Below are 23795 nucleotides of genomic sequence, written 5' to 3' on the forward strand. Positions count from 1 at the left end.
CTGCTTGTCAGGTGTTGTTACCTGAAGTATCCACAGCAGCCATGCGGATGGTGCAGCCTTGCTGCTTGTCAGGTCTTGTTACCTGACATATCCACAGCAGCCATGCGGATGGTACAGCCTTGCTGCTTGCGCCTCATGGTTTTACCTTTGTTATTTTAATTTGTTTCAGTTTTTTTTGAAACAGAGTCTTGCTCTGTCACTCAGCCAGGAGTACAGTGGTTTGATCCCAGCTCACAGCAGCCTTGACTTCCCAGGCTCAAGCGATCCTCCTACCTCAGCCTCCCAAGTAGCTGGGGCTACAGGTGCACACCACCATACCTGGCTAACTTTTGTATGATTTTGTAGAGATGGAATCTCCCTATGTTGTCCAGGCTGGTCTCGAACTCCTGTGCTCAAGTGATCCTCCCGCCTCAGCCTCCCAAGAGCTGGGATTACAGGCATGAGCCATTGTGCCCAGCCAGCTTTTGTTGTTTTTAAAAGTTGAAATTCATGGTTTTGGGTCAAAGCTAAGCTGTGACATAGGAACATGAAGTGATCTAGTTATGTTTGGTTATGCGCTATGTGCGGAAAGCAACCTCTTCATGAATCTTTTAATGAACATCTTTCTGCCTGGAAAAAACCCTTTGCCTACTAAACTTATTTTCACACCTTCCTAAGTTTGTTGTCTTCCGTGCTTTTGCTAGCTCCAGGCCCATTCGGCATTTAAAATAAAATGCAGGTTGGCCAGTCTGGCTGGGGAGTTATACAGGTACTACGGCTGGAGAATCCCAGTTGACTTGAAATTCAGGTTTTGCTTGTGAAAGTAGCTCGCTCGGGCTTCTGGTGATGACAGTGCTGTGAGGACTGCCTGGTTCGCTGGGTGTGCCTCACAGACAGGACACTTTTTAGGGTTGCTTTTGAATGTGCCTGAGGTGAGGTTACCGTGTTGTCCTTGTACTCATCTTCACAGTTTCTGACCCTCCTGTGGGTGGAAAATCGACTGTGTGAAGGGCCTGTTGGTGTGAACGGGCCCCGCTCAGCCCGGCCTTGGCTGTCTTAGGATCCCCGCTTGGTGGCAAGGAGGGTGTGGCTCGTGGGTGGCTGCCTGGGGCTGCCCCATGTGGACTTGCTGGGACTTTGTCTTGATGAGAGAACTGCTGTCAGGTGGTGCTTCCTGCAGTGGGTATGAGTGTGGCTCTCAGTGTCTCTGTGGGGCCGGGGATCTTGGGTGGCAAGGCCGGGGCCAGGCTGCATGGTAACCCCGAGTCCCACCCTCATTGTCGTTGCTCAGGACCCCAAGAGGCCATGAGGAGCCTGCTGGGTCTGAGTCCTCCCTACACGGACACACTGGCTTTCAGGGAAAGGAAGTCTCGTGGGTGGTCCAGCCTGCCGGGTCTGAGTCCTCCCTACACGGACACACTGGCTTTCAGGGAAAGGAAGTCTCGTGGGTGGTCCAGCCTGCCGGGTCTGAGTCCTCCCTACACGGACACACTGGCTTTCAGGAGAGTGGGTCTCATGGGCGCGCGTGTCCTGTTGGGTGAGCAGACACGCCGGCTGTGACTTCAGGGCTACGGAAGTTCCTCTGTGGTTTCCAGCAGTGTAGACTCCAAGTGTGCCCTGTAGTGAGGACAAAGAGTGGAGGTTGGAGTCAGAATTGTGGACAGGCTCCTGAGGACCAGCAGAGGCTGGAGGCCAGGGCCTGCCCGCCGGGAGTGTGGCTGTGGAAAGATTCCAGTCCATAGCGGGGGCTGCTGCCCAGACTCACCTGAATAAAGTGTCTTCAGAGCCACCTGTCCTGCCTGGTCATGGCAGGGACCCAGAAAGATTCATCAGTGGGCGGTGAGTTGGGAACAGAAGGAAATCCTTGAGGTAACTGGGTTGGAGACGGGCAGCAGGCTTATCAGTCACTGTGCACTGGTGACGTGGCCTTTGGCCTCCCCAGCCGTCTGACCCTGGGCCTCGGGGTCTTGCTCTTGGATTTCATGTGTCCTTGGGTGTCAGCTCCAGCACTGCGGTCCTCTGGGCCCTGCTGCTTCTGAAGGGCCCGTGCCAGGGACACCGTCTTGGGGCCAGTGGCGGTCTGAGTATGGGGGCTGGGAGTCCCAGGCAGTGAGTCATGGCAGAACTGGTCCCTGACTTCCTGGTTGAGCCTTTAATTCTCCCGAACGCCTGTTTTTGCTTCTTTCAAGTTGTTGTGCTTGAGCCACTCTGTCATTAGCTGTGGGCGTTCTGAGTGCCCGCGCCCGATGTTGAGCAGAGCGGGCAGGAGCGCCCTGGCTTCAGGGAGGGCCCCTGCCCCCCGCATGGCGGTCACGCTGCGCTGAGCGTCCCCTCCCCTCTGGTGGCCTTTCGCAGTGGTGGAGGGGCAGGAACTGACTGGCTCTTCTCCCTGTGGTGGCTGCTCGGGTGGCAGTGAGGGGACAGCGAGGGGGACAGACACAGGTGGAAGGAACCACAGTGGGTTTCATGAACCAGTGACAGTGGCTCAGGAGATCCTGAGGCTGTTTAATTTGCAAACAGCCATTACTTGGGATTGCTTGAACAGAAATGGTTCTAACTTAGAACAGGAACCTGAGCAGGGCTGGCCACTCTGGAATGCGGTGCCCACTGTGACGGTGCAGAGCCGGCAGACGCCACTGGCTTTGTTGGATAATGGAGAGCGCTGGCGTCTTCTGCCATCTGTGGTCGTCCTTGTGTGCTGTGCTTGCAGGCACCGTGGGTCTCCCTGGACGGGGTTCGGTTCCACCCCAGCGCCCTTGCCCTGTCTGTTCGCCTGTGTCCGGGCTGTGTGAGAAGCACGTCCCTTTGTCCAAGCAGTGGGTCTCTGCTCCACCCCTGGGGGAGGCCAGGAGGCCCTTGTTGGATGCTCTGGAGGGCAGCACTGGGACACGGCCACTGCACCCGGCCCTGGACCCAGGGCGGCCGGGGACTCAGGGGAGGAGCTCTTCAGGAGCTGTCGCTTGTGTTTAATTTTAATATAGCCGTGGCCCATCACAAGAAGAGTGTGGGCATTGGCAGCTTTGTCCCAGGTGCTGCAGGGTGGGGGTGGTGCCTGTGACTGCCTGCTGCTGGCGGGGGGGTCAGCTGCACAGGATGCACAGCCTTGCGCCAGCGGCAGCCCCAGAGGCCGTGCGTAGGGCAGGCCCTGGTGGTCAGGGACCCACCCACTCCTGCCAGCGTTGGGCTTGGGATGTGCAGCTGGCTGGGGGCACACATTCATGCTGCAGGTCCCCGCGAGTCTGGGCTGTGAGCCTGGCGAGCCCTGAATTCCACCTCACGGCACCTGCTGGTTCACGTCGGCTGCTGGTGTTGGCTGTTCGCGTGATGCTTTTCTTTCTTGGGGGATGGATCAGTGGATGGAGAAATAAAGCTGTGTGGGCATAAAATCAGTGTTTGTTTATATCGATAGTCATCCCTTAAACTCAGATCCAGGGCTGTCCAGAGACCTGAGCCCAGCCCTGGTGTGGCCGTGCACTGGCCAAGTGTCCAGAGAGGGCCGTGATTGTGGCTGTCAGCCCTGCCCATTGGAACTGCAACTCGATGAACTCACAGATTTATTTTGACAAGGTTTTCCTCTAAAGATGTGGGAGTCTTTGCACCTCACCAAGTTGTGCTGGTGCGGCCGTGGCACACACTGGGCTTTTTACATCTCTCTTCTGGGGAGTGAGTCAGTGGACATAGGATGGCTAAAGTACAGGAATTTTAATAGGGAATTTTCAAGTAAATGTTCTGTTAGTATTACAGCTCATTTTAGAAAGTAAGGTACTTTCATAGAGAATGTTTAAAATTGTTAAGAGGTAGACAATACTTTTAAAAACCTGAAGGTCTTTTATTGTGGTGTGAGTTTATATTTATTTCTATCATTTTATATTTGTCAGATTTTTAGGCAGAAGGGTTTGCATAATGTCTGCCTGGAGAGCCTGAGCCTCTGTGGATAGAGCTGGGCCAGGCAGCCACTCAGCAGAGGAGCCAGAGCTGGGCCAGGCAGCCACTCAGCAGAGGAGCCAGAGCCGGGCCAGGCAGCCACTCAGCAGAGGAGCCAGAGCCGGGCCAGGCAGCCACTCAGCAGAGGAGCCTTCACCCAGAGACCAGCCTGGGGGTCTTTGGCCCGGACGGCACTAGATGGGGAGGTGGGAGCATGGCCTTGGGTTCCTTCCTCCTTGCAGTTTGGGTGAGTAACGTGTGATGAGGCCTAACAGGAGATTTATAACAAGTATAATCTCTCAGTCTTAGAGAAAAATGTTTCAAAGTGTGGGTTCTTAGCATCTGTATTGAAAAAATTAAAAATTTAGTAAATTAAAAATTTAGTAAATGGGTGGTTTATTTTTCGATTTGAGGGTGATTTCTAAGCAAATGATGTATTTTGAGCACAGGAGAGTGGCTCCACCATGTCTTGTTAGCTTAGGAGCTGTTTTCTACAGTGAGTTGGCCTCTCTGCCCGCGCACCTGTGTGGCCGGCCTCGGCTCCGCTGTGGCAGAAATCAGTCACCTGTGGGGTTACGGACGTCCAGGTGGCCACCCCAGGCCGGGGGCCTCCTTCGGTCAAGCGGGGCCAGGTGTCTGTTCTCTCGTGCGCCCGAGGTGGCTGCCGGCGTGCGGGTGTGACTTTGTCAGTGCGAGCTCTGAGTGGGGGTATCTGGTGACGCTGCCCCTCATTCTCCTTGTTCTTGCGGAGTGGCTGGGGAGAGGGTTGCTGGGGGGAATGGAGCCGACCACCTTTTGTGTTGACCTCTTGACCTCTCTCTTGGGAGGCTTAAAAAAGTGAAGATACGAGGATTGGATCGTAATTTCTTTGTGTTGCTTTCCAGTAGCCCAGGGACCAAGCACGCTGTGGGAACCAGACCTCGGTGTGCTGGCCCCGCCCTCCTCGTGGTGCCTGCGTCTGTCCAGGCTTTGTCCTCAGACCACTGCTTCACCACATTGGCTGCAGCTGGGTGGCAGATGCCCCCAGGAGGAGGAGAAGCATTTCTTCCCAGGGCTTTGGACTGTGCTGTGTGCCTGGAACCTGGAGGTGCTGTGGCCTCACAGCCCTGGACGCAGCATGGAGGCCAAGCGGTGTCTCTACAGGACCCGTCAGTGATGAGGTGACCGTGCTCCAGCCAGGTCCTAGGGAAAGCTCTCCGATAGCGACGGCTTAAGCAGTTCTTAAAAATTGCAAGTGATCTGTGTTCTTGGAGAACGACCGGGAGAGAAGCACTCACGATAAGGTTGCGCCGACTGTGTACGAGTAGCGAGCTAGTGGAGTTCCAGGCAGTGTGGTCCCGTGTGAGCAGGGAGGGTGCTGGTTGGGGGGTAGTGCTCGGGACGCAGTCTTTGTACCCAGTGCCCTCCCAAAAGTCTGCTCATCAGCGCCCCTGAGCCCAGCATTGACCCCTGGAGGGACTGGGTGCCTTCCCTGGACTCAGACTGTGAGCCTCCTTGGGAAGCAGCACTTGGCTCCTGATGCAGCCTCAGATCCTGTTGGGAGAGCAGGATTGGTGAGGAACCTGGAGAGGAGTAGGAGGTGCTGCCTGATAGCAGAGGTGGGTGAAGGGGGCAGAGAGGGCAGCAGGGGCCCAGTTCAGTCCTGTCTGGTTTTCACGCGGAGGCTTTTATAGAGTTGTGCTTCTCCAGCCTTTCACACGCCTCACAGTGGCGGTCCGAGGTGGCGGCTGAGTGAGTTAACACCCTCAGGATTAAACGCAAAAGCATCTTCACTGGGTGCAGCATTTACAGTTTTGGTGCTGGAAGTTCTTAACCAGTGTTCTTAGGAGCCGTCTTCCCAGTGAAGGGAGCTGCCCGCCGTTGACGCTCCCCAGGAGGTTTGTGGCGTGGCTGCCGTCTGTGTTGTGGCCTGGGACTTCCTTAGAGAGAGGTGTCATCTCTCGTGTGATTTACCAGCTTCACTTGTGCTTCCAGGGCTCTTTGAAGCATCTAACTTTCTAATTTCATGAAGAAACAAATGTAGTGCAGAGAACAGAAAGCTGCTGTGTGACCTGTGGGTGCCCAGCCTGTGGGGCTTCCTCGTCGCCGCCTCCCAGACAGATCGAGTGCTGGCTCTGTGCTCTCCCGGACGCGGCCTTTCACAGCAGAGACGTTCTGTGCTCTTATTTTAACAACTGTAAGAATCTGAGCTTGGTGACAGTTGGGTGACCCGGGCTCTGTGTCTTCGTGTTGGCTAGGGTGTGTCATACACCTGGCCTGGACTGCGTGCCTCCGTGTGGTGGGGACTCATGACTGTCCCCAGCACCTTGACAGAGGGTCCTTGACTCTTAGACCCTGCACAGTGGGTGGTGGCAGGTGGGGTCTCAGTTCACAGGCACAGGTGGGACAGCTGCTGGGCCAGCGTGGCCGGGTGACTTTCCTGTGGAAAGAGTGGGCTTGGGGCTTTTGGTGCGTGATCCACCGAGGCTGGGGGGTGTGCTTGGGGCAGTGGGGGAGAGCAGGGCAGGTGATGCATGTCTGGGTACTCACCCCCAGCAGCACAGGAAGATGCTGGGAGCATCCCTCCCCTGGGCATCGTGGGGACAGCGGGGTTCTGCTCCTGTTGGTGGGTGGGGCTCCTTGCGCCCCAGGGGCAGGCCAAGCACCGCGTCTGTGCTGTGCAGCGTGGCAGGTGTGGCAGACGTGAGGCTGCTGCTGCTCCCTGCAGGCAGCTGACGGCCTCGGGGATGGCTTCTCCAGCACATCCTGTGGGAACTGGAAACCCAGATGTCAGTGGAACCAGGTGTTCTGTCCATCACTGCCTCTTGCCCCCTAGCAAATTCAACGCTGGCATTTTTTTTTTCTGAGCAAGTTGAACTGCATTTTTGGGACAGGAGCCACGGCTGTGTGTGCTGGTGCTGGAGGAAGGTCTGCAGGGCTCCTGGGAGCTGCGTTTCCTGCGCTCGGCTCTGCACCCAGGCCGAGGCTCCCTCCGCATCAGCCCCATGTGGGAGGGTGGCTCAGTGCTCTGGAGGGGCCCGAGCAGTCAGGGAGACACCCCCTGCCCACAGCCACCCGCTCTGGGCTACGTGGGAGGTGCCCACGGTCCCACGCCTTCCTCGCGGAGGATGTGGCGGGCTGTCTGTGCCGTGGGGGTACTCGCTGCACTGTGCCCAGCCCTCACCGGCCAGTGCCGAAGTGGGAAGGCCTGACGGGGCGATACAGTCTGCACCAGCTGTGTCTGCAGGAGTCCAGCACGATGCAGTTTATGCCTAGAAGTGACGTTTGTTTTTGAAATTAGTAAAACCTCATTAGTTATCAGAAGGTGTAACTATATGACGATTTTTTGTAGAGGGATTATTTCTGCCTTTGCAGAGAATGCCTGGATCCCTTCTGCCCCTTGGGGTCGCATACTGCAGGGGGCTGTGGTGCTCCGAGGGTTAAGTTGTTTCTGTCACCTGGAGGCTGCTTTTTCCTGAGGCGATTGGTGTTCAACAAATGACAAGCTGTCTAGAGAGAAGGGTTTTTAAATTACACGGCTGGGCTTGGGTTGCCAAAAGGAAGCCTCCTGGGGTATGTTCTATACTCGACATGCATTTGCTGTGTGTAATTGGAACCATGAGAAAGGTTTTTGTTCAGAGCTATTGGATAGTTTCCTTATTTTAAACCTGTTGAATCTGGAAAGAGTTGTTTTTGAAATTTTTTTCTGATAATGACTTTATATAAAAGTTTATGGCAAAGGAGTTTCTGTTCCACGTGCCCCTCCCCCAGCTTTGTGGTCGCCCAGGTGCCTGGCTACCGAGGCTGGCCTGCCCCTTGTGTTCGGGGTCCCGAGATGTCAGAGCTGGCAGCCCAAGGCTTCCTCTTTATCCTGAGCGGGAGAAGCAGGCCTCACTCCATTTTTCACCCCAGGATATAGCACCTACCACCCTAGGAAGCATCAGAGCCAAGAGGCTTGGTTTTTCTGTTCTTGTTAAGGAAACTGATCATCTCACACCCTCTCAAGCTGTTTTACTTTGTGCGAATTAGATTCCTCTCCAGGGACCTGCGAGGAGAAACGTCCTCAGCTTCTGGGGCTCCCGGGATGTCGTCAGCAGCCAGGCCTCGGCAGCTGCCGCTTCACGTGTGCTGGCGTGTGGGGCCCTGACGTCTGTTGCGGGTGTCATGGAACAGGATTGGAGGTTTCTGAGCGGCAGGAGGCAAGGAGAAAGGCCCCAGGACTTTGCGCCGTGGCCTGGCCTGGAAGGAGGCCGGCTGGGCCCTTCTGGACGCCTGTAGCAGCACTGCCACTTGGGCAGAGGCCCCAGAAGCTGAGGTGGGGGTAGGCTTTGCTCCCTGCTGCTGGGACTCAGCCCTGCGGGAGCACAGGGAGGACAGCGGGAAGCCCACACCTCTGTGACTCTGTCCACAGCCGGGGAGAGCGGCCCAGTGTGCGTGGCCACCCACAGCCCTCTCAGGAACCGGCCTCTTCTCCTTAAAACAGAGGAGCGGCCAGGTCGGCCTCTGGCTAGACCTCCTCCGCCATCGGTTTCCAGCAGGAAGTGCTGGTCAGACTGAAGGAAGGCCTGCGTGTGTGTTGGCCCAGATGCCTGTTAGTGGACGTCGTGTCTGCACAGCTGTCTCTGGGTGGCTGATTCATCCCAGCAGCTGACTACACTGGTGCTGAAGAGAACCAGCTCTCACGGACTTGGGGACAGAAACCTGGGCTCCCGGACCCGGGTCAGGTCCTGGGGGTGTGGCGGGATCAGCTCCCGCAGCGCCTCAGTGGCCTGGGGTGGGGGGGGGTCTATGTCCTCCCTTGGGGGCTTCTCACGGGGCTGCCAACCAGTGTCCAGGTGCACACGTTGGGCGTGGGGGGGCCTGAGACCAGTGTCCACACTGGCCACTGCCACTCGTGGTTGTCTGTTGGGAATCGGTTCTGTCCGGTGGATGGATAAATTGGGACTCAGCGGTTTGCACCCAGATGCCCGAGGCGGTGGAGTTGCTGGGTGGTTGTGCCTGGGGCCGCCTGGAGTGGCATTGCAGTGGCTGTCCCTGGGGACCTGGCCTGGCGGGGACACCACGTTTGTGCCCTGGAGTGGCATTGCAGTGGCTGTCCCTGGGGACCTGGCCTGGCGGGGACACCACGTTTGTGCCCTGGAGTGGCATTGCAGTGGCTGTCCCTGGGGACCTGGCCTGGCGGGGACACCACGTTTGTGCCCTGGAGTGGCATTGCAGTGGCTGCCCTTGGGGACCTGGACTGGCAGGGATGCCACATTTGTGTCACGCTTTTCCTCCTGGAGGTGCCACAGCCTATTAGTTTTGATGTGTGTTGGTCACGAACGGGCTGCCCTGTTAGCACAGAAAGTGAACATGAGCCGTAGAGAAGGCTCAGAGTGGACGTTGCAGGGCAAACAACTGATGGCCTTTTGGGTGTTACAGATTTGGTTTAGTTCAGATCGAGATAATCATCTTGAACCCGCTTGTTAGATTCAGTGGCTTTCTCTCGCACAGTCGCCCTCTTGTTTGGTTTCACGTCTCACACGCATTCCGTAATCCTCACTCTTTCACTTTGTAGAAGGAAAACGTTCGACATTTACAAGAAGTGAGAGATACTCTTGCAAATCATCCAGCAGGTTCTGGTTTGCGGATTGATGGCCCCACTGGCCGTTACTCTCAGTGCCTCCTGCCGGTGATGGTGCTGCCGGCTCTGACCTGTGTGAGGAGGGCCTTGGAGAGCACAGGGCCCCCAGGCCGAGAAGGCTCCAGGAGGTGCTTTGCAGGAGGGAGTCATGGCCGAGAGAGGGAACGCGGAGCTGCTCTGTGTGGCCATGTGGGGCCTTCCAGAGTGAGTTGTGGGGTCCTGGGGTGAGAGCTGGTGGTGGTCTGACCACGGTGGGAGGGAGCTGTTGGGGCCTGTGGAGGCATGACTGCCGCAGTTGGGGTGGGCTCTGGGAATGGCACTGTGTCTGGATGTGGAGGAGTGAGGAGGAGCCAGCCCTGAGCTGCACCCGAGGGGAGGCTGGCCGTGGGCATGGGCGCTACACCAGAAGACACCTCTGCTCTGGGCACTGGGCTTGAAGAAGCCGCAGCACATCCAGGTGGAGTGTCCTGAGGAAATGAGGCTGGGAGAGGGCTGGGCCCCAGGTAGGCTGGGGAGACCTTGGTGTCTGGCGGGGACCCCGGAATGTCCCGCCGCTCCCCGGGGCCTCTGTGTGCGCTGCCCTGCGTTGTGGCTGGGCTGAGAGGAGGCAGTTTCCCCAGCTGCTTACTCTGGCGAATTTCACATCCTCGATACCGCGGCATCTTTGAACTTTCTGTTTTGAAGAAAGTTCATTTTTATGTAGTTTTAGTAAGTGTATAAATGTGATAATCTTATTAAAAGTAATCACCATATGTGTATAAAATACACTGTGCAGAAACATCCATTTTTATTGCTATTTATGGACCATAAAGATCCTTAGATGCAAAAAGTCAGAGGGGAAATTTGCATATAATATTCCTAGTCCTGCAGTTGTTGCTTATGGTGTTTTGCCTAAGATCATTTCTAGGTGCATTCTTCTGGGAGATAATGTATCCGATGACAGCTGCATGTGCAAATAACCGGCCTCTCATGTGTCCATGCCTGGAGTGCCTTTTCTCAGACTGTGTGTGGTGTCAGTGAACTCGGTTGGTGGGTGTGAAGTGTACAGACAGCGTGTGCATGGAGGGGGTTGTGTGCAGAGCCCTGAGTGAGGCCCTGGGTGTGTGGGTGCTTCAGCACGAGGGCGTCCTGGGGAGGAGTGCTTGTCCGGGAGGCGGAGCTGGGTTGGGGACTTGGGTGCTCCTCCTGGCTCCGTGGGTCTCCATCGCTGGCTTCATAGCTGTGTTCCGTTTTCTTTGTTCAGCAGTTGATCTCAAGTATTTATTCCAAAGCACTTGAAATATATGAACCTAATAAATCAAACAAATACAGTAAAACTTGAGCTCCTTGGAACATCCCAATATACTTACACCACATGTCCTAAATCCTCTGGTGTCTACGTAAAAAATCGTGTAGCCTGGGCAACATGGCGAGATCCCGTCTCTACAGAAAATGTAAAAAGTAGCTGAGTGTGATGGTGGCATGCCTGTAGTCTCAGCTGCTCGGGAGGCTGAGGAGGGAGGATCGCTTGAGCCTGGGAGGTGGAAGCTGCAGTGAGCCAAGATTGTAGCACTGTGCTCCAGCCTGGGAGACAGAGCCAGACCCTGTCTCAAAAAAAATAAGAAATAAATGAAATCACACACGGGTGTGATATCACATTACTCATTAACCCACTGTCTTTTTTTTTTTTGAGACGGAGTCTTGCTCTGTCGCCCGGGCTGGAGTGCAGTGGCCGGATCTCAGCTCACTGCAAGCTCCGCCTCCCGGGTTCACGCCATTCTCCTGCCTCAACCTCCCGAGTAGCTGGTACTACAGGCGCCCGCCACCTTGCCCGGCTAGTTTTTTGTATTTTTTAGTAGAGACGGGGTTTCACCGTATTAGCCAGGATGGTCTCGATCTCCTGACCTCGTGATCCGCCCGTCTCGGCCTCCCAAAGTGCTGGGATTACAGGCTTGAGCCACCGCGCCCGGCGTTTCCCACTTTTAAATGGAGCCGGAAGGATAATCCACACCTACCTCGGATTTCCCTACATAGCCGTTTTGCATAGGAACCCTGCACGGATGGTTCCTGAAGTCAGCACTGAAGGCGCCACGGCCAGCTTTGCATTTTCATCCTGGTTCACCCCAGACCTGCTCTGGGCAGAGCCAGGCATCCCCTGGGATGCTCTGCCTTTGCGTGACCGTGACAGCACGACGTCTGCACCTCTCCCTCCCCTAAACCAGTGGCACCTCTCCCTCCCCTGAACCAGCAGCTCCTCTCCCTGCCCTGAACCAGCGGCTCCTCTCCCTGCCCTGAACCAGCGGCTCCTCTCCCTCCCCTGAACCAGCGGCTCCTCTCCCTCCCCTGAACCAGGGGCTCCTCTCCCTCCCTGCCTGGTGGGAGCCGCGTTTCCTTGAGTCTCCTCAGACTCGGCAAACCCCCGGGTGGCATTGTGTGCTGTTCTGAAGGAGCTTTTGCTTCTTCACGTCACTTGTAAAAAATCCTTTCCCTGGATCTGAGTTGGTGGGCGTGTGTCTTTTTTTCGGAGGCCTGTTTTCTGACCAGGCCGTGGCTCTCACAGGAGCCCCAAGCCTCTGGGTGGTCCCCACGTGGCTTGTGTGCCTCACTCATCTGGCGCCATGGCTGTGCTCCGGCCCTGAGTCCTGCTTCTCTGAAGCCTCACGCGTTGCCGGTGTGGTCTGCTCCTCACCATCTTTTCTCTTTTCCATGCCCAGTTGTCGCTGTGATCCTGAAGGCGCTGACTTACGACGAGAAGCGGGGCTCCTGCAGCGTGGGCACCAACGTCAGGGACGCTGCCTGCTATGTGTGCTGGGCCTTCGCGCGTGCCTACGAGCCTCAGGAGCTGAAGCCCTTTGTGACTGCCATCTCTAGGTAGGCCCATTCATCGAGGCGCCTCGGACGCGCCATGTGCCCTGATGGCACCGTGTGTCGTCTTCCCCGGAGAGGTGTGCACGGCAGGTGCTCATGAATAGGTGAAATTCCTTGACCAGAGGATCTGTGACAAAGCCGCTGCTCAGAGGTCAAGTTCCTTTTCTGTGGAGGAGCAAGTGGAGCGGAAGTGTGTGGGAGGAACATTCTGGAGGTCTTGGCCACCCTGCAGGCAGCAGATTCTTGGGGGCAGGCGGAGGCACCCTGGGTGGCATGGGAGGAAGCAAGTGGGGCACGGGAGTCGCCTGTGCCGCCCCCTGCAGTCATGGGTCCTACCGAGAGGCGAATTCCTGTCTCTGCCTCCTTTCAAGTGCCTCTGGAATACGGCAGGCATGTTGGACATGGAAGTCTTTAGACGGTGTTTGTTTTTGTTGAGGAGCTGGATTTTGTGTTTTTGTGGACCAGCACTTGAGAGAATATTCAGTAGCAACAGCCTTCGCTTGCCTGGTTTCAGCTCCTCTGAGATGTAAGTGGACACTTCAGAACCTCTGGGCGGGAGGAAGCCATTTTTCCCTCTGGCTTCCTGATGAAAGAACTGAAGCCAGCAGGTTTCATGTGGTCACCAGAACCTCAGAAGCTGTGCGGCCTGTGGCGGGCGGGGCCCTGCCTGGGTGTCCAGTGCACGCACCCAGCTGAGCCCCGTGGTGGTGTCTGGTGCCAGCGACTTTGAGGAGCCGATATTTTTTGCTGAGGAAACGTGCAGAACAGATGTGCCCCCAGCGCAGGAAATGACTGGATTCAGTCCAGCCACGTACACTGGTTTCGTACCTGCCTGTGGACGGAAATGAGTTCGCTCGTGCTGAGAAGGCAGGCGCTTCCTTTCCTGTTGTGGTGAAGGAGCTGGAGGCGGGACACCGAGGAAGGCGACTCGGCGTCACTGTGCATCATGGGTGTGAGCCCACGGCTGAATCACCACGAGGTTTCACACCCGCACTTCACCCGACAACTTTCACTAGGAAGTGAAGTGGGGAAGCTGACTTCAGAATGAAGCTCCTGAAGCTGCTCAGGAGCCGGCCGGCCCCTGTGGGGGTCACGGGATGCAGCGTCCGCGGCTTCCACCCGGAAGGGCTGCTCCTTTGGTCTGGGCGGGTGGGGCGCTGGTGGTAGATGCACCTGGTGGCAGGCTCAGGCTGAAGTGCTGGGTCCCGTCTGCTCCCCACGCCCCGTGAGCACCCGCAGTGAACCCCCTGGGTGGAGGTGCCACTGGCTCTGTCCGACAGGCAGTTCGTGAGCCACACACCGGCATGGGCTCCCAAGGGTCTTGGTGACAGGCACCGTCTCTTGTTCTTGCCCACTGCTGTTCCGTCTTACCAAATCCTCAGAGCGCCAGAGAGGGAGCCCAGCCCTGTTACTTTCTTGGGCCTGCAGCACGTGGCCGGCGTCTCGTAGTCTAGATTCTTGCATCAGCCTGAGAGGGGCTGAGGGTCCTCTTCCTATCCAGGGAGGTCCTGTGTTTCCCGAGGCAGCTGTGAACATGCACATCCCTCCTGTCCTGCTCCTCTTCAGAGGAGAGCAGCGCGGCTGGAGGGTGCTGGTGCTGGCCAATGTGTTGTGGAGAGTGTGGCTTACCTGAGGCCAGGGAGGTCTGGGGTGGCTGGGAGCAGGTGTGGCCGCTGTCCGCTGCTGTCCCCAGTGGCCACTCTGGCGGTGCTGCTGGGCAGGGGCTTGGCTGCTGGTGGTCTTCAGGGAGCAGTACCTTGCAGAGTGGAGCAGAGAAGATGGAAAGACGGAGAGGCCCGGCTTTGGGCCCCTGCTGAGCTCCTGAGGCCCTGCCACGTGCCCATGCCGGCCTGCACCCCTGCTGTCTGTGTGCGGGAGCTCTTGAGCATGATCAGCCTCAGGAAAGGCTCTTCCTGTTACTTCCTTGCCCTGCTCCTGCACTTTTAGGAAGTTGATCCTGCAACTAGGCAGTGAAAGCAAAAAAATTTCTCTTATTGTTTATATGAATAGTCACAGAATGAGAAAACTTCCTTACACTGATAACTCACTCAGTTTCTTTAGCAGCCCTGTGAGGTGGGCAGGTGCCACCGCATTCCGGTTTCACTGAGGAAGTCAGGACAGCACTGAAGACACTTGTCCGGCACCTTGTGGCCGACAGCTTCTGAGCCTGGCCCGTCTGGGCAGCAACTCCCAGGCCCTGGCCCGGGGCTCGGCGCTGCCTCGTGGCTGAGAAGCTCCTTACCACCTTCTGTGAGGCCCTGGAAAGACCCGTGATTCAGACGGGTGACGTTTGCGGCTGAATCCGGCTCCTCAGATGGTGGCTCCCATTTCACAGTGAAAATCCTCACGGATTTCCTTTCCAGCCTCATATTTTGTCTAAGAGTGTCAACATCACTGGAACTTGGGCCTACCCTTCCTCCTGGGAGGAACTCTCTGGTCCAGTGTCACAGGAGGGGCAGGGCCAGGGCCAGGGCTGAGGGCTGGCACAGGAGATGGGGGTGAGGCAAAACCCCCACTCACCTGGGAGGGCATCTAGGTGGGCACGGAGCCCGGGGCTGCACGTGAGCCATAACTCATTGGTTCTCTGTTTTGGGGGAAAGCTGATCCCACTGGAGGGTGACTGTAATGAGAGTCTCCAGATCAGGTGCTGACTTCGGAGAGTTGCAGGCGGAACCATCCGAACAAGTCAAGTCCCCACCACTGGACAGGGTTGGCAGCTCAGCTGGGACCGGAGAGAAAAGTCATGAGCAAGAAAGTTCTTACTGAAGGTCCTGGACAGGCAGATTAATAACTTCTGCCTTTGGCAACGTTAGACCTCATCGTTCCAGAGTAAAGTATCTATAAAAACCTGCCGATGTGCGTGGAGCCTGGCCTTGGTGTGGGTGTGGAAGGCTGGGGGCCAGCCGGTCGGTGGTCCTGGTGCAGGCGGGCCCTGTGCTTTGTGGAGGCTGGCGCCGCCCGGTGACCTGCTCGCTTATTCTTAGGCCTGATTCACGGAGCCTGGGGTCTCCACGGAGGCTGGGACCTTCACGGAGGCTGGGGTCTCCACGGAGGCTGGGACCTTCACGGAGGGTGGGGCCTTCACGGAGGCTGGGGTCTCCACGGAGGCTGGGACCTTCACGGAGGCTGGGACCTTCACGGAGGCTGGGGTCTCCACGGAGGCTGGGACCTTCACGGAGGCTGGGGCCTTCACGGAGGCTGGGACCTTCACGGAGGCTGGGACCTTCACGGAGGCTGGGGTCTCCACGGAGGCTGGGGTCTCCACGGAGGCTGGGGTCTCCACGGAGGCTGGGGTCTTCGTGGAGGCTGGGGCTGCTCGGCGATCTGTTCGCTCTCTCTCAGGCATGAACCTTCCGGGCTGGGTTCCTGTTCTCTTGCACAGTTTCCACAGGGGAGCCTCTTGCTCCAGGGTCATCTTCCTCACTTCGGAGCCCCTTGAGCCGCCCCTGCACAGGCTCCTGTAGGCCCCGTGAGGGTCCTGACCGGGGCTCCTCTTCTGGAGCAGCTGCCGCATGTGGACCGGCACTGGCATGGCCGTGGTCTGCCCAGCGCCCCATCGTGCTGTGGGGGTGCCCCCGGGGCTGTGTGGGGCCCACGGTGGGAGGTGTGGTCGGGGTGAGTGTGACTTCTGTCTGGGGCACGTTGGGCGGGGCGTGCAAAAGGGGGGCCCTGGGACTCCTGAGTTTCTGGGTTAGGCCTGAAGGACTGTAGGACGCGATGTGGGCTGCAGGCTTGAAGAAGGACGTGAGTTTCTGGAGTAGCCTGGACTACACAGCCAGGTCCTCCCCGGCATGTGGCGTTGGCCCGGGTCCCACTTGGCTTTGATCTCGTGGGGCTTTGGTTTTTGGACGTCCTGGATGGGCCTCCACCATGGCCCCCGGGTTCCCTTGTGCGCGCTGCGCACACCGAGCCAGCAGCTGCTGGGGCCTCAGGGCTCGCAGCTCACAGGCTTCTGACGCCTTAGCCTGGAGCTGGCATTGTGCCCCTCTCGCCCCTTTACCTGCGCTGTCCCGGCCGCAGACCCAGGGGTGCCCTTGGAGCCGTGCCCGCCGGCCTGGGTGTCAGGCTTGTCCAACGGGTTCTTGGAGAACCTGGGCCCCATCCCTCCCTGACCCATGCAGGCTCCAGGCATCCGGCCGGGCAGGCTGTGAGTCAGGCTGCGCCAGGTGAGCGTGTGGGATGCTGCTGGTGTGAGCCTCCCTGCCCAGGAGCCCTGCGCACCCGGGTATCGGTTGGGGTGTGCCCTTCCAGATCTGCCTCCCTTGGTTTGTCATAAGTGACCACATTTTAATTACCAGCTTTTATGCCTGTCCATTTGGGAACGTGATACAATCTTGATTTCTCTAACTTTCACAGCTCTTCGGTGGGTCCTGTGGCAGTGCACGCTTGGGATCAGAGCACCAGAGTGTAATTTCCGCAGGGAAATGGGGGCAGCAGCTGCTCCTCACTCTTCGGGTGCCTGGCTCTTCCGAGAGTCAGTTCGGGGGTTTGGTGGCTCGCTCACTTTTTCTAATTGTTTCCTAGCTTTTTGCTAAAAACACCTTGGATGAACTGTTCTTCCACCTCATGGTGTGGATGTATACCGTCCCTGTTTTATAAATATCAAAAGGGGCTTCTCAGGTAACTTTTCCCATGTTTTGGAGGTAGTGTTGGTTTTGAAAACCTGATTTCCTCAGTGTTGCACACAGGTAGCTTCAGAGGTGGGATAATTGTTGGAGTAGCGAATGGATTTCCCTGAACAGCTGAGTGTGATTCAGGGGCAGGGACAGTGTGAAGTTAAAGTGGGACAGAGTGGTTGTGTGTTATCTACAAAATCCCTCCTAACCAGTAATCACAATCTCATTTGCAAGAGGGAAAAGAAAGCCGAGCCCTACGCTGCTGTTGGCATTGTGCGTCCAGTGATTTCCTCACCTGAAACTCTTTTGTAAGCAGCTCATGTTGACATCAGCTCCGCCCAGGCAGCCACAGGGCCCTCCCCTGCCTGCGGGCAGCCTCTGACTCTCGGCCTCCACCTGCAGCAAACCTGCTGAGCCGCGCGGCCCAGGGAGGATCCGCCGAGGCCTGCAGATCCGAGATCTCTTCCTCGGGGGCAGGATTGTCCTGGAAAATCAGGAAATGGCAGGCATTGCTCAAAGCTACGTCTTGTTCTCACTGGTGTTTCTCAGTGGCACAGCTTCCAGGGGAAGACAACTCTTGTTTTTCAAGAAAAGTTAAGTGGCCGTTACCGACCAGAGTCCTAACCCCGTGAAACCTGGCAAAGCCTGCCTCCACGTCAGCTCAGGTGTGACTCGAAAGCACTTAAAAACTTTCTCGTGTTTTACCACCGTGTGGATTAGTGTGAGCTTTGGTTCTTCGGGGTTAGGAGAATTCAGCCCTAGGCAGGCTCAGTTTTACGTGAAGGAAGATATGATTTGTAGCGTTCAAAAAACAGGGATGGCTAACAAATTACTAGTCTGATATTTTTTAAATGTTTGACTTTCTTTTTTTTTTTTTTTTTTGAGACGGAGTCTCGCTGTGTCTCCCAGGCTGGAGTGCAGTGGCGTGATCTCGGCTCACTGCAAGCTCTGCCTCCCGGGTTCACGCCATTCTCCCGCCTCAGCCTCCCAAGTAGCTGAGACTACAGGCGCCCGCCACCACGCCCGGCTAGTTTTTTGTATTTTTAGTAGAGACGGGGTTTCACCATGTTAGCCAGGATAGTCTCGATCTCCTGACCTCGTGATCCACCCGCCTCGGCCTCCCAAAGTGCTGGGATTACAGGCTTGAGCCACCGCGCCCGGCCAAATGTTTGACTTTCAAATGATAGAATTATTGTTACTTAAGGTAAAAACGGTGTATTTGGCTTTTTATTGCTATAAAATACTATATAAATAAGAAAACTTGAGCTGGGGTGAGGTCTGTACTTTGCCATACCTGCCGAAAATGAGGTGCCTGGAGCTTGGGGCAGGTCGAGGCGTGCACGTCCCCTTGACAAGGACAGGAAAGAGAATCCCTTTCTGTTTGACACAGACCATTTCTCTGTGTTGGGAAATCCTAGTGAAGTTTCGTATAAACTTCTCCAGCGAAAGCAAACCGGCAGGGACACCTGGGGCACGTTTCAGCGCAGACAGGCCGGCCCGTCTCGCGGCCTTGCGGTGTCTCTAGGTTCCCGGACAGGAGATGAACGTGGTGACGTCATCAGGGTGTTCCTGCAAAGGGAAACTGAGAGGCCCACGTGGGACGTTGGGTGCCCTGTTGGAGCCGTCGTTTAGGAAGGAGCTTTTATATTTATATTTAACCAGCATCATTAAACCTGTTTGTATGTATTTCTCGATGAGCCAGTTTTGTTCTGAGAATGAGAAAATTAGAGCCGTTGTAATAAGTGTCCAAATCAGGACAGTGTTCAACTTGTTGTAGGTCCATATCTAGTTGATTGCTTGAATTAGCTTGGGAGTCTGTGGTTAGTTAAAAGCAGCGTTTTTCAGGCGTTGCTGTATTTGTCCTACGACATTCTGTGAGGTTGGGTAAAACACACACGCAGCAGCAGCTATCGTGACACTGACTTCTCATGGCAGGAGCCGGCTCCGTGGAAGTGGGCCAGGCTGTGGTCGTTCCTCCCGAGCCAGCTTTGCCTGCGGAAGCCCACGTGGCTCCCCAGAAGCTGGTCTCCGCACCGCTCTTGCTTCAGGTGAGCTGCCCGGCAGTGTGGCTGTGGCTTTGCGCAGCGTGTGGTCTGTCCGAATTGCTGAGCACTGCCGGGAGAGGAAGCCGGGAGCTCCTGGTGTCTCCTGGTGTCAGCTGGTCTGGCTGCCTTAGAGGAGCTGTTGAGCCGGACTGAACAACAGTGACCTTAGAGGCTTAGACCTGGTTAGGATGGTAGATGATTTTAAGTTTCTTCTCTTTCTTCCATTCTTTCCTCATTAATCAATGTTCCATACTTTAAATATAGTAATTTAAACAAATAGCAAATTTCAAGAATTCAGTGTAAAACGTGACCTTTCAGTATGATTGGCTGGAGCCAGAGACAATAAAGATGTAAGCCTATGTTCCTCTTCTGGCACATGTTAAAGGAAACCAGAAATTCTTGATTAGTGTTTTTCACTAGAACACGTGGCTTTATGGGTTTTAAAAAATGAACCTCTTGTTCACGTGTAAATGTGACACAAATTTCTATGCATTCTGAAAAGATTTAGAATAAACTGCCATTTGTTGTTAAAAATAGCAGTTATATAACCTTTTTTTTTTTTTCTTGAGACAGAGTCTTCCTCTGTCGCCCAGGCTGGAGTGCAGTGGTGCAATCTCGGCTCACTGCAACCTCTGCCTCTTGGGTTCAAGCAGTTCTTCTGCCTGCCGAGTAGCTGGGATTACAGGAGCACACCACCACCCCTGACTGATTGTTCTGTGTTTTTAGTAGAGATGGGCTTTCACCGTGTTGGCGAGGCTGTTCTGGAACTCCTGACTTTGTGATCCACCCACCTTGGCCTCCCAAAGTGCTGGGATTACAGGTGTGAGCCACTGCACCCGGCTGCAGTTATAGAACTTTTAGTTATCAAAAGATCACATTCGTATGTCTTGATGAGTTTAATGATTCTGAGATTTCGTTAACAAAAGCCATTGTGATGTGTTGAAATAGGACTGATCTGAAAACAGTGCCGATGTAACGTGAGTTCCCTTTAATTTTAAACCCGCGTTTTCCTCTTACTTAGGCACTAGTTTGTTGTAAAGAGTGTAGAGAGGAAAAGGGAGTGCTTTTCTGTGGAGTTTTTCTGAAATTAAACTCAAAAGTTTCAGTTTCAAGTGGTGAAAGCAGTGTTAACAGAAGGCTTCCCAGATACTAATACTGGATCTTTTAAGCTCTTTAGATAATAAGTTGCTTTCCAAAATAACTTTTAATTCTGAACTCATTTTAGACTTCAAGAAGAATTCCAAAACCTGTAGAGATTTTCTAGACCCTCCACGGCGTTCTCCAACGTGAACGTCGCGCGTTCGGAAGCCGGGAGGTGCTGTGTGGGATAAAGGCCACTGACAGGCTGGTCTGCCCGGGACCCCCCGTGGCACCTGGTGGTCCTGTGCCCTTAGCCTCCTCCGCTCTGTGACGGCTTCTCAGTCTTCATCTTTCTTGATGTTGGGACACTTAAGAAATAGGTTTTAATCCATCCTGGCTAACAAGGTGAAACCCCGTCTCTACTAAAAACTACAAAAAACTAGCCGGGCGTGGTGGCGGGCGCCTGTAGTCCCAGCTACTCGGGAGGCTGAGGCAGGAGAATGGCGTGAACCCGGGAGGCAGAGCTTGCAGTGAGCTGAGATCCGGCCACTGCACTCCAGCCTGGGCGACAGAGCGAGACTCCGTCTCAAAAAAAAAAAAAAAAAAAAAAAAAGAAATAGGTTTTATTGAGATTAATTCACCTGCCATAAAATTCACCCCTTTAGGGTCCACAGTTCAGTGGTTTTTAGTGTATTCTCAGACTTGAGGAGACCTCGCCCCACACAGAAGCCACGTGCACCAGGTCCCATCACCCGCTCCAAGCCCGGCACTGCCCGCCTGCCTTCCGCCCTTGTGGATGTGACCCTGCGACCTCCAGAGAGGACTGGCCAGGTGTTCTGTAGGATGCCCCTCTCTCCGTCATGTTTTCTCGTGCGTTACTGGAAAGAGCGATGTGAGGTGACCTGCCCTCCTCCGTGTGCTGTGCTGGGCCTGCAGCGCCCCACGACGGCCCCTGCTTGGTCTGGACCTTGATCCCTGGTCAAGATGGGGCCTGCCAGGTGCCTCTGCTTGAGGGGACTGTGCTTTCCTCTGTAACTAGCAGTGTTCTTGGGGGCACTCGAAGGCTGTGCAGCGTCCTGCTGTTTCTCCTTCGTTTTTCACGCCAGCCGAGCTCTGGCCAAGGACCTTGTTGTGGTCTGGTGGTTAGTTCCTGTTTCCCCACTCCGACGTTCAGTGATTGCAGCTCGTTCTTAAGGAAGCCTGGTTCCTTCCCAGCTTTGTTTCATCATTCGCTCCTGCCAGTGTGGACTCATGGGTCCTCATCCTGTTTTGGGGGTTATCCTCTAACACTATTGTTATTAATGTTGTTTGAGTTATAATCTAACACTAACTGTTGTTATTAATGTTACTGAAATTGCTCCAGCTTTGGCCACTTCAGGTTGGCTTCTGTGTCATTTCAGCAAGATCTTGTTCTTTTTTTTTTTTTTTTTTCCTGAGCGTTTTTTCTTTCCTTCTGGCACCACAGGATGCACGTGGCTTATCTTTCTGCCCCTGCCCCAGCCCTGGCATCCACCACTGCCCAGGAATCTCACATCCTCTCGGTGGAGAACGGTATTTGGAATCCAGGACGCTGGGCTTGGCCTCAGCTGCCTCTAGGTTCCCTCCCTCCTCTGTAGCCGAGCGTGTGCCCCTCTTCACAGTCCGCGTTTGCACAGACACCGGCTCTAGCCCAGCTTCTTCCTGGCCTCCCTTCGCGTGCCACGTCTGGGCCTCCTGTGCAGCACGCTCTGCTGTCATGCATCTGACGTGATTTCGGAGCTGCCAGCCCACACCTGTGTGAGCAACAGACCCACCACCCAGGCTGGGACGCTCTGTGCATCCTCCCCACCCCGGGCCTAGCATTGCTGGAGCCATCGCTCGGGTCAGCCCTTCTGGCGCTGCTGGTCCGGGATGCAGACGTGTCTGCCAGTTCCCTCTGTCCCGGTCCGGGATGCGGACGTGTCTGCCGGTCCCTTCTTGTGCTGGTCCGGGATGCGGACGTGTCTGCCGGTCCCCTCTGTGCCGGTTCCCTCTGTGCCGGTCCGGGATGCGGACGCGTCTACCGGTCCCTCTGTGCTGGGCTCCCCAGGTCTGTGATTGTTGCTTCTTCAATCTGCATGTGATTGTGTTCTACAACTCTAGTACCAAACGGTACAGTCCGTTTCCCCCCAAAACTCCCCAGTCTGCTCCCCAACCCTGGGCCACCATTGATCTGTGTTCGGTCCTCACAGTTTACCATTTCTGGAGTGTCTTAGAAACACAATAGGCTTTTGATTCTGGCTTCTTTGACTTGCAGAGCGCCCTTGGGACTCATCCCCGTGATCTCTCCTTTTGTTGCGGAGTGGTATGTTGCTGGACGGACGTGCTGGTCACAGGCCTGCCCGTCTCCTTGGGTGTCTCCAGTCCCTTCTGGAGGCTCAAGGGGGCTCAAGGGAAGACTCTGTTTCCCTGCCTGAGTTGCCCACGTTGCTTTGCTCATGGGCCCTTCATCCACCTTCACAGCCAGCCACATCCACGTCTGGCTGCATCCTTCGCATACTCTATGCCTGTGACCCTTTCTTCTGCCTCCTGTGTCCGTCCTTCCTTCCCCCTTCCTGTATGTATTTATCTCCTTACCTGTCTACTTATCCGTCTGTCTAGATGGGGTCTTGCTGTGTTGGCCAGGCTGGACTCAAACTCCTGGGCTCGAGGGATCCTCCTTCCTCTGCCTCCCACAGGCAGATAGAACACAGGTGTGGCCAGGGCCGCTGGTGTGTGCCACCGTGTTTGGCACCCGCTGGGCTGCAGGAATAATCCAGGGCCCTCTCCCCATCTTAGGGTCAGCTGATTGCCAACCTTCATTCCCCTTTGCCACGTAAAGGAACGTATTTGAAGGGGGACACCCCATCTTTGGGAGGGGTATTATTCTGCTGAAGACAAGGGTGTGGACAGATGTGCTGTGACCAGGGTGGTTGGGCTTAGGACTTTGTTGTTGTTTACGTGGAGGAACTGAAAAGACCTAGGTGTGCTGCTGGATGCCCCAAGGATCTGGCCGGAGGAGGCAGGTAGAGAACAGGAGTAGGCGTCCAGGCCCTCAGGGCAGGTAGCGGGTGGGCTTCTGTGGTCTTGGGAGGTGCTGGGCCCGGAGGCATCTGCAGGAACCGCAGGTCCCCACACAGTGACGCCGTCTGTCTGTCTGCAGGAGCAGGAGGGGCTGGGCGGGGAAGACGCAGGGTCTGTCTGAGCAGTGACCGTTCGGGAGGGACTTTGTTGTTGCCGTCTCCCCAGGGTGCAGAGGGCGGTGGTGTGGCCATCCTTGCGTTGTGAGTGAGCAAGTGGCCGAGGGGTAGACTTTGGACGGCTCAAGGCAGAACTCGGAAGGAAGCCGCGTACTCCCATAGCTCTGGGCTCTGTTTGTGGCTGTGGCCACACAGGACAGGGCCTCGGGGCAGGGAGGCCAGTGCTTTTGGGAAGGGCCTCCCCCAGCCCTCAGAAGCTTCCCACCCTATTCCCCTTGGGCTCCATCCTTCTTTTTTTTTTTTTTTTCTGGCTTTGGTTCCTGGCTTCTGTTTGCAAGGCTGGCTGGACACTGCAGCCACCTGGGCTTGCTGCTGTGGCCTGGACGCTGGGGTCTGCCTCTGCCGATGGTGGTCTGCATACCAGAGCTGAGAAGTGACCTTGTGGTAGGAGGAGGCCTTTCCACCCCGAGACCACAGATTGTCCCTTCAGTAAACAAGCGTTTCT

General features: G+C 55.8%; 1 protein-coding gene and 1 long non-coding RNA gene across 21 annotated transcripts in view; one reads left to right on the forward strand and one right to left on the reverse strand.

Annotated features, from left to right (window-relative positions):
* Window positions 1-23795, forward strand: part of TBCD (tubulin folding cofactor D) — a 189128-nt gene that overhangs the window by 99129 nt on the left and 66204 nt on the right. For 16 of the 20 annotated variants that reach the window (XR_012426388.1, XR_012426390.1, XR_012426389.1 and 13 more), the window contains one exon: window positions 12199-12355. The exons of 3 other annotated variants lie outside the window; for them this stretch is intronic. Coding sequence is in view for 12 of the 17 variants with exons in the window: in XM_074021048.1 (XP_073877149.1) it covers window positions 12199-12355 (157 nt within the window). In the remaining 5 variants the exon portion in view is untranslated. Of the gene's footprint in view, window positions 1-8030; window positions 9710-12198; window positions 12356-23795 lie in introns of those variants that run through there. One more of the 20 variants, XM_074021071.1, reaches the window with a different exon arrangement.
* LOC141408878 (uncharacterized) lies at window positions 10276-17452 on the reverse strand. The gene is made up of 2 exons (XR_012426394.1): window positions 17264-17452; window positions 10276-10794 (listed from the first exon to the last, which is right to left on the reverse strand). It is a non-coding gene; the product is annotated as an uncharacterized lncRNA (long non-coding RNA).

This window comes from Macaca fascicularis, chromosome 16 (assembly GCF_037993035.2).
Source record: "Macaca fascicularis isolate 582-1 chromosome 16, T2T-MFA8v1.1".
NCBI lineage: Eukaryota > Metazoa > Chordata > Mammalia > Primates > Cercopithecidae > Macaca > Macaca fascicularis.